At 42.3% G+C, this 20,019-nt stretch overlaps 2 protein-coding genes across 2 annotated transcripts; both read right to left on the bottom strand.

Moving 5' to 3' along the window:
• Positions 1 to 427: 427 nt before the first annotated feature.
• prcp (prolylcarboxypeptidase (angiotensinase C)) lies at positions 428 to 13,117 on the bottom strand. The gene is made up of 10 exons (XM_076977141.1): positions 12,978 to 13,117; positions 12,600 to 12,853; positions 9,354 to 9,494; positions 9,098 to 9,199; positions 8,202 to 8,383; positions 7,576 to 7,733; positions 7,012 to 7,181; positions 3,049 to 3,216; positions 2,600 to 2,787; positions 428 to 907 (listed from the first exon to the last, which is right to left on the bottom strand). Exons 2-10 carry the CDS (start codon positions 12,765 to 12,767, stop codon positions 697 to 699), a joined length of 1,488 nt encoding a protein of 495 aa, XP_076833256.1. The 5' UTR covers positions 12,768 to 12,853; positions 12,978 to 13,117; the 3' UTR covers positions 428 to 696.
• A 225-nt stretch (positions 13,118 to 13,342) lies between these two features.
• Positions 13,343 to 20,011, bottom strand: rab30 (RAB30, member RAS oncogene family). Its single transcript, XM_076977142.1, has 6 exons — positions 19,730 to 20,011; positions 19,086 to 19,211; positions 18,617 to 18,710; positions 18,247 to 18,330; positions 17,755 to 17,938; positions 13,343 to 17,462 (listed from the first exon to the last, which is right to left on the bottom strand). Exons 3-6 carry the CDS (start codon positions 18,701 to 18,703, stop codon positions 17,212 to 17,214), a joined length of 606 nt encoding a protein of 201 aa, XP_076833257.1. The 5' UTR covers positions 18,704 to 18,710; positions 19,086 to 19,211; positions 19,730 to 20,011; the 3' UTR covers positions 13,343 to 17,211.
• Between the last annotated feature and the right edge of the window lie 8 nt (positions 20,012 to 20,019).

The raw sequence follows: 20,019 nt of genomic DNA, 5'->3' as shown, positions 1-20,019 counted from the left end.
CTGTGCTTTATACCACTCACCTCCTGCCACCACAGATGGAGCCATTTTCCAATGTCTGCTGAGAGTTTTATTAAATCACACGAGAGCAATCACGAAGGAAGAGCAGGAGGAAGAGTAGGAGGAGGAGGAAGGAGGAGGAGCCTCTCGCTGAGAGGGTTAGGGCAGGGTTTAGGGTTAGAATTTAGGGTAGGGGTTAGGTTTAGGGTTAGGGTTTAGGGTTAGAGTAGGGGAGAAACCAGCCCAGCACTAAACATGGCATTGACATTTTTTATTAAGTGAACATATATTTGTACCCAAAACATATTTCTGAACATAGAATTAACATTGAAGTGAATTTTTCATTGAAAAGATTAATGATTTTTTTTTATCCTCAGTAAATTTTATAACTAAATTAAAATTCACTAATTAAAAAGTTCTACTGCAGAGCAATATTCATCCTGCTTTTTATTATTATAATTTCTGATGCATTAAAACAGAAACTGCAAAAGCGACTCTAGTCTAGTTACATACATAACACTTTTTTGGTTCAATCTTTGGTAAGCAGAGCTTCTTGTGCTCATTTTAATCGTAAACAATGCTTCAAAGTGGTGACCGTATGCCCTATAGTGGTGACCCTATGCCCTATAATGGTGACCCTATGCCCTAGTAATGACCCTATACCCTATAGTGATGACCCTATACCCTATAGTGATGACCCTATACCCTAGAGTGCTGCTGCTCCTGTTTGATCCACTGTTTGATGTACTGCAGCTCCAGGGCGCGGGCCTGGATAACAGACTGGGGGTCATGCTCGTTACTATAGCGGAGGTCAAGGTGATGAGCTCCATTCGGGATCACTATGGCAACCAGAGAGTCCGAAAGGCTCTTGGTGACACCGCCACTCTTCCAAGGGTCCAGATCTCCATTACTAAAGTCGAGACAACACAGAGGACACGACCATTAACTTTACTGACCACGTCCACACATGCAGCTTCAGGACGTTTCTCCCGTGTGGTGGCCAACAAAGTGAAGTGCAGAAATCCATCTTCATCTTTAATGACTAATTACAAAACTGTACATTAATCACACTGTAAAAACGAAAAAGTTGAGAAAACTCAAAATTTCAAGGCAACTTACTGCACTCAATTTTTGAGTTTTGATCCCAACTCAAACTCTTAAAGCCCGGTTCACACTACACGATTTTAGGCTGGTTTTTCAGTCGCCGACTGATCGGCGACAGAAACTGTGGTCGGAGGCAAATCGGCGATCACTCGTCGCTCGCTCAGTCGTGTAGTGTGAACTGCTGAAAGACGCTCGCCGAGCAGTCGCCGACTGGTCGCTGACTCGTTGCAGACAACCGGCAGATATCTAGCATGTTTAATATCTAGCCCAGTCGGCGACTGAGAGTCGGCAGCAGCGTCTAGCTACAGCCAATGGGAACGCGGAGAGAGAACCGCGGCACCGCTGAAGATATCTCTGAAGAATGTAAAAAAACTTTCAAGAATACTTTCAAAACAGTAACCCAGCAAACACACAAAATCCTCACCTTTCTTACAGCTTTACTACAACACTGTGTTTAATGTGACAGCACTGGAGAAATAGTGCGATTGATTATATTTATGTTCACTTGGGACTATGGAGTGTTTAAACGGTAAAAAAATAATAATAACGAAAATGTGGAGTACATGTACATAGTTTTTATCATCTTCGTGGTGTTGCTGGTTCTCGCGAGAGTTTCATTTTCGTGTTCTCGTGTTTTTGGACGGCAGCCAGATGAGTCGGCGATTCCCCAGTCGTGTAATTCGTGAGCCCGCGTTGCCGATCAGTCATGTAGTGTGAAAGCCACAACAACTGAAAGACTCGCGATTACAGCACAACCAGTCGTGTAGTGCGAACGTCACAAAAACCTGACTGAAAAGTCGTGTAGTGTGAACCTGGCATTAGTTAAGAAATTCACTCACAGTTGAGCCAACTTATTATTTCTTGTTCCAATTATTTATTTTTCACAGGTATATAAACTTCAGATTTTAAGTATTGCCTACAAATAATTCCAAATGATTCAAGTTATGCTAACTTACTATATATTGTTCAGATCATTTATCTTAGCCATGTATATGAACCTCAAAATGTAAATTACATACCAGGAGTTCCAAATTTTTTAAAGTTGTGCCAACTTATTATATTGTGGCGTGGTGTGGGAGAAAAAGGCCACAGACAAGCCCATTCTTATCAAGAACAGAGGTTTTATTCTCACCTCGCAAGAAAATTGGCACTCACAGGCACAATTAGATCAAACTCAAGGCCTTAACTAACATGAAAACATGATGTCACCAGGGTGTTTCATGACCGTTTTCAACAAGGAGTCAAATTGAGCATGCTCAGAGGAGTTGGCCTGGCCTTAACTACGGTTCAACTACAATTTGTATATTTTGACAATGCAGGTTGTAAGGTCAGATCAACTTTTAACAAGAAACTCAATAAAGTAAGCTGATCCAATTACTTTGTTATCGTTTATGGTGCAATTAATTATTTTTGGCTCAGCTAAACTAAAAATCATTGTAAGGCGAGCAATTTTAAGTTCTGTTTTTTACAGTGCAGGAGTATTAAAGGTTCGACACACCTGAAAATGATGTTGCTATGGGAGCCGATGTTCTTCCCACCGTACGCCACGCTGGCCCACTGTGGGCGTGGGCGGACCCCAAACAGGGCGTAGCACTCGTCAGAGAAGGCCTGCGGGTTCCAGCCCTGCGGCTCAAACATGTCCTGAACGCCATCGGTGCACATAGGCATGACCATCTCTGTACAGGCCTACACACAGAAGACAGTAGGCTATTGACACAGGCAGCTCAGCCCAGCTACATTACATTAATTACAAATTACATGTAGGGACTTCTTTGCTATTAATTCAGCATCACTCATACGCTCCATTAATACTCGTGTGTATGCACAGGATGTTCAAAAGTGGGTCACTAAGAAGTCTGGGGTTGCTAGTCTGAGTTTGCTAGTCTGGGGTTGCTAGTCTGGGTTTGCTAGTCTGAGTTTGCTAGTCTGGGGTTGCTAGGCCCCTACCTGGTAGAACCAGCCCCTGGTGCCCAGGCTTCCCGTAGCCGTCTCTGATATGTTGAGACAGGCAGCACTTCCTGTGTAATTATAGTACACCTTCACGGCCTGTGATACACCACCTAACAGCTGCTTGTCTGACACACTGGCATCAAACTGGAGGTGTGTGCAGACAACCTGGAAATCAATAACATCATTAAAACATACACATACACACAAACATAGCACAATAATGTGTTCTGTTTTCTTTTTCCAAGTATAGATCAGTATCAGTATCAGTAAAAAAGGCAGAATCAGGGAGCACTGAATTTGGCTCAGGTGCACCTGAAGCTTTTGGTCAAACCATCCTGCTCTTTCTTCAGAGAATACACTGAATTAAGAATGTAGTACGAGTGGTCCTCGTCTACAGAGGGTGCCAAGGTAAGCAGACATCACACTCAAGCGGGCATCACAGTTCTACTCTGCACAGACACACAGCACACACCCCACAGTGGCACAGCCCAGGAACTCTGTGTCTGTGTTTAGCAGGTCTATGATGTCCACACATCTCTGCTCTCATCAGGAGGAAACGTTTGGGTGTTCAGTCACTGAAGACTGCAAGCAGAGTGGACATAACATGGAGTTTGTTGCTAAAAAATGTGTTTGAGCCCTAAAAGAGAAGGTGGTCTGTACTTGAGGAGGTCTACGCACACGTCTAAGCTTAGACTCCTACCATGACAAAGACTGCCGGGGCTCTTGAAAGCATCTCCTCTGCGCTTTTCAGATGGGATTAGTCTTAGACATTCACATCACCCTGCTCTAAGCTCCCAGTACCTCTCAGTCACTTCCATAATCACATTAGCTTTGTCACCAAAAGGCCCCTCTTTGCATCCACAGTCTGAAATGCTTTAAACACCAGAGAGACTCTGCATACATTATCAGATTAGTGCAAAAACACTCCAAAATAACTATTTTCAATTTGCCACAAACAAGTGCTCAAACACTGGTATGACATCTGACTGGTTGGTACAGACAGATCGCTTCTGCACTCTCTTTTTTTGCATGTGGAAAATTAATAACATGTTTTTAAACTTTATTATAACTATTAATAACTTCTATGCCAGTTATCAAGAGAGTAATATTATTTAAAGATGTGTTCAAAAAAGAAAAATGCTGCATTACAATTACATTTGTACAACATCCCAGAAAGAATCAAACAGTTCAGTCACACCTCAGCCACAACCAGTTCAAACAGGAAGTAAACTTCAAGAAACACATACTTTTAGCAAAAGAGTAATCTGCTTTAATTAAATATGTATCAAATGCTATTAATGTCATGTAATGTTATGTAATGTAATGTCAAGTTGTTTTTATTAATGCATAGTACTGCACTTACAGTCTGATGTCATGGTACTGCTCTACAAGACCGATGTCATAGTAGAGCATTATCAGTATGATGTCACAGTACTGCATTACCAGTTTAATATAATGATAATAATCTTTATTTGTATAGCACCTTTCATACATGCAACTCAAATTGCTTTACAGAATAAATAGAGGAAAATATAAAATGACAAACAATTATTAAAATAATAGAAGAAAACAATTGTAATGTAATAAAATGGTACTGCATTACCAGTCTGATGTCATAATAGAGCATTACCAGTCTGTTGTCATAGTTCTACATTACCAGTCTGATACCATAATAGAGCATTACCAGTCTGTTGTCATAGTTCTACATTACCAGTCTGATACCATTATAGAGCATTACCAGTCTGATGTCATAGTTCTACATTACCAGTCTGATACCATAATAAAGCATTACCAGTCTGATGTCATAGTTCTACATTACCAGTCTGATACCATAATAGAGCATTACCAGTCTGTTGTCATAGTTCTACATTACCAGTCTGATGTCATAGTTCTACATTACCAGTCTGATATCATAATAAAGCATTACCAGTCTGATGTCATAGTTCTACATTACCAGTCTGATACCATAATAGAGCATTACCAGTTTGATGTCATAATAGAGCATTACCAATCTGATATCATAATAGAGCATTACCAGTCTGATACCATAATAGAGCATTACCAGTCTGATATCATAATAGAGCATTACCAGTCTGATACCATAATAGAGCATTACCAGTCTGATACCATAATAGAGCATTACTAGTCTGATATCATAATAGAGCATTACCAGTCTGATACCATAATAGAGCATTACCAGTCTGATGTCATAATAGAGCATTACCAATCTGATGTCATAATAGAGCATTACCAATCTGATGTCATAATAGAGCATTACCAGTCTGATATCATAATAGAGCATTACCAGTCTGATGTCATAATAAAGCATTACCAGTCTGATGGCATAGTTCTACATTACCAGTCTGATACCATAATAGAGCATTACCAGTCTGATATCATAATAGAGCATTACCAGTCTGATGTCATAACAGAGCATTACCAGTCTGATGTCATAATAGAGCATTACCAGTCTGATATCATAATAGAGCATTACCAGTCTGATATCATAATAGAGCATTACCAGTCTGATACCATAATAGAGCATTACCAGTCTGATACCATAATAGAGCATTACTAGTCTGATATCATAATAGAGCATTACCAGTCTGATACCATAATAGAGCATTACCAGTCTGATGTCATAATAGAGCATTACCAATCTGATGTCATAATAGAGCATTACCAATCTGATGTCATAATAGAGCATTACCAGTCTGATATCATAATAGAGCATTACCAGTCTGATGTCATAATAAAGCATTACCAGTCTGATGGCATAGTTCTACATTACCAGTCTGATACCATAATAGAGCATTACCAGTCTGATATCATAATAGAGCATTACCAGTCTGATGTCATAACAGAGCATTACCAGTCTGATGTCATAATAGAGCATTACCAGTCTGATACCATAATAGAGCATTACCAGTCTGATATCATAATAGAGCATTACCAGTCTGATACCATAATAGAGCATTACCAGTCTGATACCATAATAGAGCATTACTAGTCTGATATCATAATAGAGCATTACCAGTCTGATACCATAATAGAGCATTACCAGTCTGATGTCATAATAGAGCATTACCAATCTGATGTCATAATAGAGCATTACCAGTCTGATATCATAATAGAGCATTACCAGTCTGATGTCATAATAAAGCATTACCAGTCTGATGGCATAGTTCTACATTACCAGTCTGATACCATAATAGAGCATTACCAGTCTGATATCATAATAGAGCATTACCAGTCTGATGTCATAACAGAGCATTACCAGTCTGATGTCATAATAGAGCATTACCAGTCTGATATCATAATAGAGCATTACCAGTCTGATGTCATAATAGAGCATTACCAGTCTGATGTCATAGTTCCGTATTACCAGTCTGATGTCAGCACTAGTGCTCCTGCCAGTGCAGCTGTTCCCAGGAGCCACATGTGCTGTTGGTGCACAGACGCCCTCTCACACCTGCATGACGTGGCCCAGGGCACTCAGAGGTCAAAGGCGTAAAAGCACGAGAAACTACCAATATGAACAACAACAGCACTAACTCAACGCCAAACAGTACTTTAATGATGCTTCCGAGGTAAGCAATTGTAAAAGATGTGTGTCTCATTAACACAAGCACTATGTTGTGAATGGTGTCAATGAGGGATGGTTTCAGGGAAGCCCACACACACACACACACACACACACACACACACACACACACACACACACACACACACACACACACACACAGGTATTTGGTCATGTTTCAGGGAGTCATTTTTAACACACCATACAGGGTCTGAGGGAGGACTGATTATTTAACCACTTTAGAAGAGACGTAACATTCTTGTGAAACAGCGCCCCCATCTGTGGTGTTATTGTTATTTTACACACAAGACCAAATATATATTTAAAAACCCTGTATTGTCTGTATAGTTCTTGAAAGTCAGAAGAATGTGCAGTACCTTAACAGGCCACCGGGGGAGGTGCTGCAGGAAGTTGGCCTCATATGGATAATCAACCATGGCCAAGTTGACCCAGGTCTCCTGAAGCCAGGCCTTGAAATCACCTACATCCTGGGACTTGAGCGGAGAGCAAAGCCCAAACTTATCAGCCAGCCACTGGAGACCTTCCGCTGTCATCACACAAACACACACACACACACACACACACACACACACACACACACACACACACACACACACACACACACACACACACACACATACACTCTCTCAGGAACAACACACCACTCAGTCGGCAGGATGAATCCGTGTCTCACAGTTGTTAGAAAGCATATATTCTGTGTTTAACTACAAGCTTATCACACTTTAAGCAAAAACACTAAAATTACTTTTCTGTAAATGTCACTTTTGAGAAAATTGACACACCAAAATTATTAATTTGTTAATAAACAGCACCACATTAATTGTTTATGAATAGCACCACATTCATCGGTAGAACACAAAGAACTTGACAGAGAAGATGACGAACATGTCTGGTCCTCAGTAACTTCAGACCATGCTGACCTGAGGAGGACACATTGCTGATAGCCACCCATGACCTCCTGATGGACGTGCTACAGTTGGTTCCGCTCTTGGTAAAGTCTTGGGTGACTATTTTGTAGAAATCTCCACAGGGCACCATATCAGTGAACTGCCATATAGGAGCAGAAGCAGCTAGCGCCCTGCAGGGAACAATAACAACAAACCATGAGGAAGACTGCTGCTCTCTGCTGCCCTCTGCTGCCCTCAAACTGACACTGTTCCTATGAGTGGAAGTTTGATCCAATTTGTTCTGTCTTCATTTTCCATGCATGCTGTGACTCTCTGTTCACATCTTGAACACATTTGAACTAATATAGCACAAGAAACAGACAATAAATGTAACTTCAGAAATAATATAAACGACAATTTAGATATAACGGGAACAAACACTGGTTCACAGTTGGAAATCCTTTCACACAAACTTTTAATCTTCAGGTCATTAAACTAAATGTCAAAGTAAATCTGTTATGTGCAGCAGTTTCCAGCTTCACACTGACTGAGTACTCACCCTGTAACTACACAGGGGTACTCACCCTGTAACTACACAGGGGTACTCACTCTGTAACTACACAGGGGTACTCACCCTGTAACTACACAGAGGTACTCACCCTGTAACTACACCAGGGTACTTCATTCGGAGCCAGGCAGAGAGCATGCCACCGTAGGAACCCCCCACAGAGATGACCGGACTGTTCTCAGCTCCCTTCACAGATGCCTTCAAGGCTTTGATCAGCACCGCAAAGTCTGCCAAAGCCTGCTCCGACGTCAGGTAGTTCAAATACTTGGCATTCTGAAAGACATGCAAGTGAAATGTTCCTCTGGGAAAGATGGTTAGGGCTACACAGCACAGAGAAAGCACAGACAGCACAGAGACAGCACCGACAACACAGAGACAGCACAGACAGCACAGAGAAAGCACAGACAGCACAGACAGAGCACAGACACAGCACAGAGAAAGCACAGACAGCACAGAGTACAGACAGCATAGAGCACAGACAGCATAGACACAGCACAGAGACAGCACAGACAGAGCACAGAGACAACAGACACAGCACAGACAGCACAGACAGAGCACAGAGACAACAGACACAGCACAGAGCACAGACACAGCACAGAGACAGCACAGACAGAGCACAGACAGCACAGAGAGAGCACAGACAGAGCACAGAGAAAGCAGACAGCACAAGTACAGACAGCATAGAGCACAGACAGCACAGACACAGCACAGAGACAACAGACACAGCAGAGCACAGACAGTACAGACACAGCACAGAGACAACAGACAGCACAGACAGAGCACAGAGACAGCACAGAGTACAGACAGCATAGAGCACAGACAGCACAGAGACAGCACAGACATAGCACAGAGACAGCACAGAGCACAGAGACAACAGACAGAGCACAGAGAAAACAGACACAGCACAGAGCACAGACATAGCACAGACAGCACAGAGACAGCACAGACAGCACAGAGGCTGAAGTTCAGCACTCCGACAGAACTTACACTGTAAGATTCGTCCCCAAACGGCATGGACTCGCCATAGTAACGGTGCTCTGCAAAAACAAGCATGGCTCCCATCTCCTCTGCTACGTCCCACATGAAGCCCTTTACCAACCACACACACACACACACACACACACACACACACACACACACACACACACACACACACACACACATTAAGTACTTGCCCTATGCATTGGATTTATCCATATTTAGCTAACAAATAAATTTTTGATAATGGACATTTGATAGTTACAGTGTTGTTACAGAACCAGGTGATGTCTCCTTCATTCCCGGTGTAAAACAGAATGGGTCCGTTCTCTTGACGCCAGTGCTGGTCGTTGACAAGGTATCTCTGCTTGAACATACCATTCTCCAAAAACCCAAAGTGATCAATCTGCAAAAGAATACAGAATATAACAATACTATTACAGGCTACTGCATTCATGAATTAATGCCCTTATGCATGACACATGCATGAACAGTGCATTTATAAATCCACATAGAAACATAGCAAATACGTGTCTGTATGTAGAACCTGAACCCTACATCTCTCCCCCCTGTAGGTGTAGAGTCCTTGAGACCAGTGTCATTACTGCTGCCTGTGACCTGGCACTACGCCACTCCTGTACTGTGGAGTGGAAAACCTCTGAGGGACGATGAAAGGATAATTAGCTTCAATTTGTATTAAAATCCAACGCCAGGCCTCAGGGATCCACATTAGTTCTGGCGTCCTGCACTGGGACACCAGCCCAGCACTGTCTGCAGTGATGTCTCTTCTGCCCTGTCCACATTCAGTGGACGTGAGAGGAGAAACACAGGTCCCCAAACGCTGCGTCTTCACACTTAACCCCCCTTTTTCAAACACACCCAATAAATAATGAATGTTGGCTTTTGTGGTCATGTGTTTTTTTATTCTCTCTACCTCCTTCCTTTGGATAAAAAGAGGCAGAAATTTTATGAGCCAGCGACAGTAAAAACGACTCCCAGGGCCAAAGTTTCATTCACCCAGCAGTCAAGTCTTGGCTTAGGGTCAAATATCTGTCAAACCAAATAAAAAATTCTCTCACGCCATGAAAGCCTAACTACAATGGAGCCATCATTTTTTTCACAAATACATGCAAACGTGTATGGTTTTAACATATTTTCCTGAAAAGTTGTAGTGTTTGTGTCGGTGTCTGAAAGCGAACTCGGCTCTTTATCCCGATCTCTGTAACAGCGTCAGACAGGTTTGGAGCGCGAGTGACATCTAGTGGTCATTAGTAAATCTGACACACATTGCCCACTGAGTCATCATCTCTTTATAAAAGCAGCACTGATTATTAATAACACGGTCACACTCTCTGATTATTAATAACACGGTCACACTCTCTGCACCAGAGTGCTGCACTGCACTAACTTTATTCTGTAAATATTGAAAACATACCCATGTACTTACAGGATCAATAACTATTCCTGCACACTTAACAGAACCTCTTCACTAAACATATGAAACTTCACTACCATCTAATATTTCAGATTTCAACTTATATTTAATAAGTGCCTACAGCATATGGTGTTAATTTACCTGTAAATTTCCTGTTAATTACCTCTAATTGTGTATCTGTGATGTGACTCTACCTAGCCTACATATTTCATCTTTCTTTATTCCTCCCTTTCTTTCTATTTGTAGATGTATTTGTAGATGTATTTTTATCCTATGGTCATATATCCTATATCCATTTATCCTATAATTCATATCCATGTTGAATTAACAAGTGTGCAATTGTGTGCAGCTATGGTGATATAAACACTGCTGGTTATTTTGTCCTGTACCAAGTAATTTCAGATCACAAAAATGTTTTATAGCATCCTGAATCTCTGCTCATAACTTCTGTTTTTTCAGTTTGAGGCCAAACAACCGTCTGACAGCGTGACACATCACCAGATTCAGATCCTGCTGGAAATCCCCTTCATGGTGTAACCAGCACAGCTCTCAAACACCCTACACAATGTTTTCTGTAAGAAAATTAAAAGAATATTACAATTTTTTGTTTGGTTTTTTAAGCTTCCAAATTCATATGTTACTAAGTCCTGTGATTCTTAAATGTTATGTTTGTAATACTGTTATATTATATTAGTATTGTATTATAGTAATATTTTGTCACATGTTTACTTTCATTGTGTTTACTCTTCATTGTTTGGATATTTGTCCTTCGTCCGTGTTTTTCTTTGTGGTTTTCTCAGTTGTAAACTCTCCAATAACGTTACCAGCCAGGATTAATTAGTACTTAAACTAAAAGTTAAACTTTAAGTTTCTCCAAAGCACTTTCAAAAAAATGTTTAGCTAATGAGGTTCACGAGGTTCAGCTCTGCTGTGCTTGGGCTTCAGTCTGCAACACGTAATAAACTAGAGGTGATGTCTAACCTCACTATAGATCAGACATAAGACAGGTGAGAAGACACAACCTTTACCCATAAACCACCTTTAAGATACCGACATGTTATTAAGATCCAGTCTGTTCTTTTAGTAGGAGGCTGAGAAATCTGTAAAGACATATCAGTGACTCCAAACTTCCCTGCAGAAGTTTAAAGCAGCACAACCGTGAGCTACTGATTACAATCCATTAAGTGCTGAGACAGGGGAAAAGACAGGACAACGGGGACAGAGCAGGAAATTACATCACTCTTCCTTAGGCCCCAGGAAATTAAAAGGTCACCATGAAGATGTACAAGCCAAACCTGACGCGCACAAGACAAAAGGGAATTAAATCCTCAGTACAGAGTGCAGGCATGTTTTTGTCTTTTAGAAGTCTGGTTTTTCCTAGGTCAGCGATTTTCACTGTGTGAAAAGTCAGCATCATAAAAAAAATAAATAAACTGCTTTTGCCAACCTTTTTGGCCAAAGAAGGTTGAGGCGTGTGCGTACTTATATACTACATTCCAGGATGCCACTAAGACATGAAGTGCAACACTTAAAGAGCTTTTAACATTCACTTTCTGTTTAAATACGTCCATCCTGATACACATCCAGTTTCGCTGATATGCTCCTTTTGGCAAGCAATGACAGAAGTCAGATGGCTTTTCTATTCTGCATATGCGGTAAACCGGAAAAGCCAATTGTGCACAGACACAATGCAAAGCGCTGGAGCAGAAACTGTGTCCAGAAAATTAAGGAAATCCGCAGAGGAAACCCAGTTGTATACTACTATGATATCCCAAGCAGATATAGCAAGCTTTTTGTGAATATTGTCTCAGACGATTAACAATTTGATATTCAAGGTTCACTCAATTTATGTTAATTTGACAGTTTAACAGGACCATAGATTTAAACTTCTATAGTGTACACAGACGACATACACAATCAAACACGCTTGTCAAGGTTGCACTTTAATTAAAGTCCACACAGATTTGCAATCTTGACAAACGTTTGCAGATATTACTGTAAACGTTCAGCATTTTTATTGCATTCGTGACGAATCGATCAACAATACATCAAGATGATGTTGTTCTAAAAACTTACCTGCTGGTCAAAATACAAAGTTTTGTAGAAGACGAGTTTTTGCTGGGAGAAACTCCTGGACACCCTGTGTCTGCCTAAGATGTGCTCGTGCTTAAGCGCGAGCAGATGCAAACAGCCGAGAACTAACGCGAGCCCGGCGCGAGCCACGGGTGAGCAGCGCAGCGTCATCGCCGAGGTACCGCACCGACACCGTGTATACACGGTACCGAACCGCACCAACACCGCCGGCGTCTTGCCACCTTGTAGCTGCTGAACTGCGTTTCATACGGAAGAAGGAAGGAACCTGTCAAATGACTTGGGACAGAAATTATGAAGCGCATCGTTATATGGAAGTTTAGCACAATATGGACCCGTATGTGGACAAAACCTGCGACTAACCTCAGCCATTACAAATACCGATACTTTCATTCATTTTGGAGACTCAAAAAAACAAACAAACAAAACTTTCCCTGTTTTGTCAACATCAAACCCTCAAAAATCAAATTTCCACATGCATGCCACGGCAGCGGCACTTTGCGTTCGTCGTAAAGATCGCAATGGCTGATGGGAGTTGTAGTTTGACTGTTTTCTCTTTCTGTTACTCAAGACCATTTATATATCTTAGACACTCCAATAATGTAATTTAGATCATCCGCAGATGATCCGCAGGCTAATTAGTTATATTATATAGTTATATATTATATAGTTATTATATAGTTATAATTGGTTATATTAGCAAAGAGAAATTTCAGTTCAGATTTTGTGTCATAACCTGGAGTTTAATTGAGTTTTTATATTGACTTGCAGCCTACACAGTGTGAAAATAACGAAACATGAGACTCAAACATTACTGTACAAACTAAAATACCATGTCTTCAAATCTGAAACTGATAATACTCCTAAATTGTAATTTCAAGAAATGGTCTCTCTATGTAAAGGACATTTATCACCAGTAGATTTTGTATAATGAAATGGTTCATAAAATATGAAATTTAAGATTAAGAAACCAGTAAAAATATTTAGAACACTCTTCTGGAAATAAAGCACAGAGGGAAGGCCACATAGAGAGAAATATGACAAATATCTGTAAAATAAAACCAGCCACGTTACCCAACAAACACTGAACATGGCTGACAGCATACAGAAGAACACAGTGAAAATACACACTTCAAAAAGGCTCTCAATGTGAAATAAACATGTGTTAAAACACTATATAACAGAGTATATAACAGAGTAACAGCTGAACAGCTATCAATGTGGACATGAATACAACGCATTCCAAGTAAAATAAACAGCTAGAACAAGACGAATGACTGTGGAGTTTAAAAGATTCACTACCTCACTGAAAAGGCTAGAACAAGACGAATGACTGTGGAGTTTAAAAGATTCGTTACCTCACTGAAAAGGCTAGAACAAGACGAATGATTCTGGAGTTTAAAAGATTCGCTACCTCACTGAGCAGACTGCACATTATTTATGGACTCAGAAGAGGGACGGTGCGCACTGTCGAAATTCAAAAAGCAAAGTGTCTCAATCCTTATCCCAGATGGCACGACTGAGAAGAGGCGTAATCCATGAAGGACAAAAGGGATATCTATGCAGGATATCTATGCAGGACATCTATGCAGGGTATCTGTGCAGGGTATCTGTGCAAGATATCTGTGCAGTTTCAAATCCACTCTCTTCCAAACACATCAGTAAAAATGAATCAGAAAGTGAAATGAAAAGGCTTTATAGCAGCAAGTAAAACACTGAAAATGTAGAAAAGATTCACAGAGATTCACAGTTCCATTGTAATACAGGTGCAAACAACCATATAATATAGTCAAGTCAACATGGAGGTACACGTTCCACCTGCTGCAGACCGTGGCCAGATGCACAACAACATAGTATGAGATCAACACAGGGAGCCAAGCCAGACTTCATGACATCACAGGGAGCCAAGCCAGACTTCATGACATCACAGGGAGCCAAGCCAGACTTCATGACATCACAACACGTCAAAAAAAGAAACAACCCATTATGTTATGAAGTAGTACAATAGCAAGCCTGAATCTGTGTGCATGAATGTCCCAGATCACTCATACACTCACGCCCACGTCAGAAGCTTTAAAACAATGGAAATTAAAGTACCAAAATGTCACTAAATAAACAAAGTTTCCCATTATATGTACTATATACTAATGTTATATATATATACACATCACGTGTCAACATATTAATATGTTAGCTTCAAATGAGAGAAAGGCTAAATTTGGTCAAACCATCATACAGATTACTCACTACCCACTCATAGACTACATGTTGGTAGGTAAATTTGACTGAAGCAGGTGTTAAGACTATTAAACAGCATTTAGAAAGACTTAGCCAAATACTCCTATATCAGGTTGAGCAGAGAGGAGTTTAATACCATCAGTCATAAAGGATATTCCTGTATAGTGTGTGCTCTCAGACTCCAACCAGTACTGTAGAGGATTCATCTACAGGAGAGAAGCACGATCCCTTTTACAGGACAATGTGCAGAAACATCAACTCAATTCCTAAAGCTACTGGATTCCTGCAGTTGCAATGACTTGCTGAAAAGAATGTACTCCTTAAACAAAACCAATGAACGTACGAAAGGGTTAATAGCTATAATTCCAGACGAACTATGAAACTAAAGTCCACAGCACAAAGGAATGTGTGCTGAACTTTCACCTAAGGTGGCAACCGCACAAGAATCTTAAATGAAACTCGCATTTATAAACTGTTGCAAATCCTTCCTCACTCTTCACTTTCGAGTCTCCAGCAGGTTCGACGTGAGCCTGGAGGAACTGAAATCGGTTCTCGGCACAATTTGTCCTGCAACAAGGAAATCTAGTGGCCAATGACTTCCGATCTGGATGGATCTGAGCGATAAAATATCTTTACAGATTTCACCCTGCTAGTGCTGCTATTTCAAACCTCCAATCATCACAGAACGAGGGAGCCTGAGCACTCTTCTTTTCAACCCCACTGTCTTTGATCGCTTTGATATAAGCTCAGACCATATATTACCATTAACAGTGTGTTCATTGTTCTTTACAATAAAAACACAGATTTTAATGTACCTAATGTCTGTGTAGTCATATAGTACTTCAGGGTTATGACTGGTTCACTGGTGCAAACCTTCGCCTACCTTCATTCTGAGGACAACACCCCCAGCCACAGACTCTGAGACGCAGAAGCTCAAATCAGCTAGAACCCTTTAGTGTCGTCTTGAGACTGAACTAATAGTACAGAGCCACAACTCATCAAGGAGCCACCAAACAGCCAACTCTCCCATTACACCTGTTCCCCTATTGACCAGAGGGCTTCAGAAAGACCTGCAGCTCCTGAGTTTCTCTAAATCTGTCCACATAACTGGATTAAAGGGGACAGTTTGCTTTCAGTCACCTGTTTCATGTCAAATCCAACATGTGTTCAATGTGTGTTCAATGTGTTTTAAAGCCACACCAATAAAAATGTGTCATTGTTCAAATACTCACAGACTGCAGTGTATCACAATGTTGACATAGGCCTAAATAATGACCACTCATTTTGCACAAGACCTTATTTCCACAGTGTTTACAATGTGTTTACATCTGGGGAATTCAATGCATACTGGTGTGAGCTGAAGGTGAATGTGTGTGTACTGGTGTGAGCTGCAGGTGTGTTTCTAGCTTGTGAAGCCCTCTGAACTTACAGAATACATTCGGACACAAAATCCTGCTCAGATAACAACCCTCTTAAGATTTTAAAATATGATTTTGAGCCAATATAAGAGAACCAAATATCCATTTAAGTGACAAGAACAATCAAACCAGAAATTAAGCTGCATGATGGTGTGACCACTCCTATGATGGCATGGCCACTCCTATGATGGCGTGGCCACTCCTATGATGGCGTGACCACTCTTATGATGGCGTGACCACTCCTATGATGGCGTGACCACTCTTATGATGGCGTGACCACTCCTATGATGGCGTAACCACTCCTATGATGGTGTGACCACTCCTATGATGGTGTGACCACTCCTATGACCACTCCTATGATGGCGTGACCACTCCTATGATGGCGTGATCACTCCTATGATGGTGTGACCACTCCCATGATGGTGTGAAATGACACGTTTCTGAAGCGTTCTCAAATTTGAAACTGAGCACTTGTCTTAAACTGTAAATACTTCGAATTGTTGTATTGTTCCACACTGCAAAGTTGTGGAGTTGAACTTATGTTAGTATGTGTGATGCTAATATTCTGTGCCTTATAAAATGTAGTCAGACATGTACTGTTGCTCAAATATCTCATACAATAGACATATTTGCTTATACATGTATAGTGATATACTGTAGTGCATCAAATCCCACTGTCTGGCCTGTGGTCTTCCTGTACGTACACCACTAGCGTTCAGGAGCTTCGGAAGCCCTCAGTAGCAGCACACGTCTTCCCCTTGGCATCCTGGACATGGGGGGGGGGGGGTTTAAAAATACGCCAGAGTTCTTGTAAGCATTAAAGAACTGTCCTGGAGCTCAGCTGTGGTGGCAGAGAGAGACCATCGCAACGATCCAACCACCCCTTTATGCACTCTGTAGGGGAGGGGCTAGAGCTCTTAGCCAATCAGCAGCTGGCTGGCCTAGTTGACGCTGCAGCAGCTGAGGTAGCTGATGGTCTTCCCCTCTCCTGGCACGGGCGCTCGGTCCGTGTCGTCCAGCGTGTTCTGCTTGGCGTCCTGGATGAGCTGGCGGGCCAGGTCCAGAAACAGCTTCTCCACGTTGTCGGACTCCTTGGCGGACGTTTCAAGGTACAACATGCTCTGGGCCTCCGCAAACTCCTCCGCCCTCTGTACAGGGACCTCACGCCTTTCAGACAAGTCAGTCTTATTCCCTGTTAACAACAGCAGCAGGGTTGGCAGGGTCAGCGGGGTCATCAGGGTCAGTGGGATTGGTGGGACCAGTAGAGTCAGCAGCGTAAGCAGGGTTAGCAAGTTGGGCAATCAGCACAAATCCAGTAAAGTGTACCGAATGTGTACATGTATTAGTAAAGCATATTTATTAAACATCAGTTCTAAATGTTCTAGACAACAGTACCAAGACACAAAAATTATCAGTAAGTCTTCGGACGTGCTGGCCGCTCCAGTTAAGGCTGTGGAGGGCGTGTAGGTGCTCCGAACACTCACCGACTAAGATGGTGACCACTTGGTTGTTGGCATACTGCTCGATCTCCCTCAGCCACTCGGGCAGGCAGCGGAAGGAGTCCTCGCAGGTGATGTCGTAGGTGAGGATGAGGGCGTGGGCACTGCGGTAGTAGCTCTGCGTGATGGAGCGGAACCTCTCCTGGCCCGCTGTGTCCCAGATCTGGAGCTGCACAAATCACAACACTGAGTGGCTGAACCAGGACTCACCGAGCAGGAAACCAGTCCGCACTAAAACGGGAAATGGGAAGAGGCCACAGCTCAATGAAACCGTGGAGTAAGGATGCGGGTAAACTGTGGCGTAAGTGTAGTTTAAGTACAGAGATATGTGTATCCATACCCAAGAATAAACGCTTTCAAGTAACAAAAACATTCAATCATGTCTGAACATGTTGGATAAATCAGGCGATGTCCAGGGTTCAGTGTCACAACGTGGAAACACGTTCAAAAGAGCAGCGATGAACAGAACAAACATACCTTCACTTTTACCCCTTTAATCTCCACAGTTTTGATCATGAAATCAACCCCGATTGTGGCACCTTGACCAGGTGGGAACAGACCCTAGAACCACAGAAACGGGGAACGACACCAAAAATGAAAAGCAACATTAATTCTGCTCAGACTCTTTCTTACAGCATTAGAAGAGACTGAATGGGTTTCTAAAGGGCACAGACCCAGCCAGCATTGCACACACTGCATAAGCAGAGGGAACTTCCCCTAAAAACATGCTGCTAGCTTGGTTTATTTGTATAACCACAACTGATGTGAACTACTGTCCATTAATTGTATACAACATTAACATTGTTTTGGAATTGCTCCTTTATGAAACGTAAATAACACCACAGACCTGCGTGAAGCGTCGGACCAGGCAGGTTTTGCCCACTCCTGCGTTTCCTATCAGCACTATTTTAAACAGGTAATCATAATCCTCCATGTTCGCCCTGAGCAGCGAGGAGAGAGAGGAACAGTTCAGAGCCACGCAACCTCAGGCAGCTCCATAACTACGACATTTAATATACTAGAGCTTTATCAAAACCATACATATTTAGCATTAAGGGATTGTCCAGCGTCTCCTGTAGGTATACAGGTGTAAAGGTCTTCTAGAGCATCTATAAACCTAAATATTTGACATGACTGCATTGTTTTCTGAATAACTAAGTGCCTTACAAATAAGTCACATTTTCTTGTTTTCATGTCAATTTTCTGTTCTGCTCTGAAATAATTTCAATGATACTTGAGTAATCACTGCAAGACACAGAACCAGAGCTGACAGCACTCTGCAGAATTGATGGTGTTTTCTGAGAAGTGTTCTTTACCCTAGTAGATGAACAGCTTCATTGTATTCCTCCTCCCTCGACGTGTAGTGTTGCCATGGGCAAACCCCTCGGTGCGTGTGTTTAAACGCTCCTGTTGCCAAGGCCTGTGGTGGGATGCTGAGAGGACTGCAATAAAGAAACAAGGCGTATAAAGACAGGGTCATCTGAGCTGCCAAGCTAACGCGCTCTCGGGCGCTCACACGCTCGCTCGCTCGCTCTCTCTCTCTCTCTCTCTCTCTCTGTGTGTCTCATGTAAACTTCTGAAGAAGTGCAGTGGTAGTGAGACAATATAGACCACCACAGACCACCATGGGTATTTATAAAGTATGCCATCATATGCCATCACTGGTCACTTATTCTTCTGCACACAGACACTAACAGAGACCAACCGTGATTTAACACCTCTTATAAGATTGCTGTCTAACCAGCTCGGCTGTCCAGAGCTGTGTTAATGAACCCTGTGCAGATCCCTGATCTCCTCACACTGTGTGCAGAACCCTGATCTCCTCCCCAGACTGTGTGCAGAACCCTGATCTCCTCCCCAGACTGTGTGCAGAACCCTGATCTCCACAGTAAACGAGGCGATCGCGGCGATGCACACCGAGTAATAAACACCACCACCCCTCGCATTTCGTCGTTATTACCTCGCGACCCGAATGTTCCTTTTGAAGTTGCGACAGGAGTAAAACAACAGATGCTGTGCAGCTAACCAGCTAGCAAACACATGCACGAGCAAGCTGCCTCTCCTCGGTCACGAGCGCTTCACGTTAACTCCTATGATTTCGTCTCGTGGACGAGGGGAGGGGAACCGAGCCCGGTCCGCGTTATTCCACAGGCGCGCGCTCCGTCCTACGGGGCTTCGCAGGCGCTCGTGCAGCCCGTCCTCGCGCAGTCCCGGTGATCGCGGTTCCCTTCGGTTCTGTCATGACGTCAT

The sequence above is a fragment of the Brachyhypopomus gauderio genome, chromosome 16 (genome assembly GCF_052324685.1).
Source record: "Brachyhypopomus gauderio isolate BG-103 chromosome 16, BGAUD_0.2, whole genome shotgun sequence".
Classification (NCBI taxonomy): domain Eukaryota; kingdom Metazoa; phylum Chordata; class Actinopteri; order Gymnotiformes; family Hypopomidae; genus Brachyhypopomus; species Brachyhypopomus gauderio.
The sequence above is the reverse complement of the archived record's forward strand: the minus strand, read 5'-3'. Positions and strand labels throughout refer to the sequence as shown.

Bases quoted from the DNA above. Each gene is read 5' to 3' on its own strand.
- prcp (XM_076977141.1), bottom strand. From the start codon at position 12,767: ATGACGCTGCGCTGCTCACCCGTGGCTCGCGCCGGGCTCGCGTTAGTT. The intron at 9,495-12,599 runs GTAAGTTTTTAG...ATTCTTTTGCAG, and splicing joins CTTTGTATTTTGACCAGCAG to ATTGATCACTTTGGGTTTTT. The intron at 3,217-7,011 runs GTACTGCACATT...ATTGATTTCCAG, and splicing joins TCCCCCGGTGGCCTGTTAAG to GTTGTCTGCACACACCTCCA.
- rab30 (XM_076977142.1), bottom strand. From the start codon at position 18,703: ATGGAGGATTATGATTACCTGTTTAAAATAGTGCTGATAGGAAACGCA. The intron at 18,331-18,616 runs GTCTGTGGTGTT...CTGTGGTTCTAG, and splicing joins TGGTCCGACGCTTCACGCAG to GGTCTGTTCCCACCTGGTCA. The intron at 17,463-17,754 runs GTGAGTGTTCGG...TGTTGTTAACAG, and splicing joins AGTGGTCACCATCTTAGTCG to GGAATAAGACTGACTTGTCT.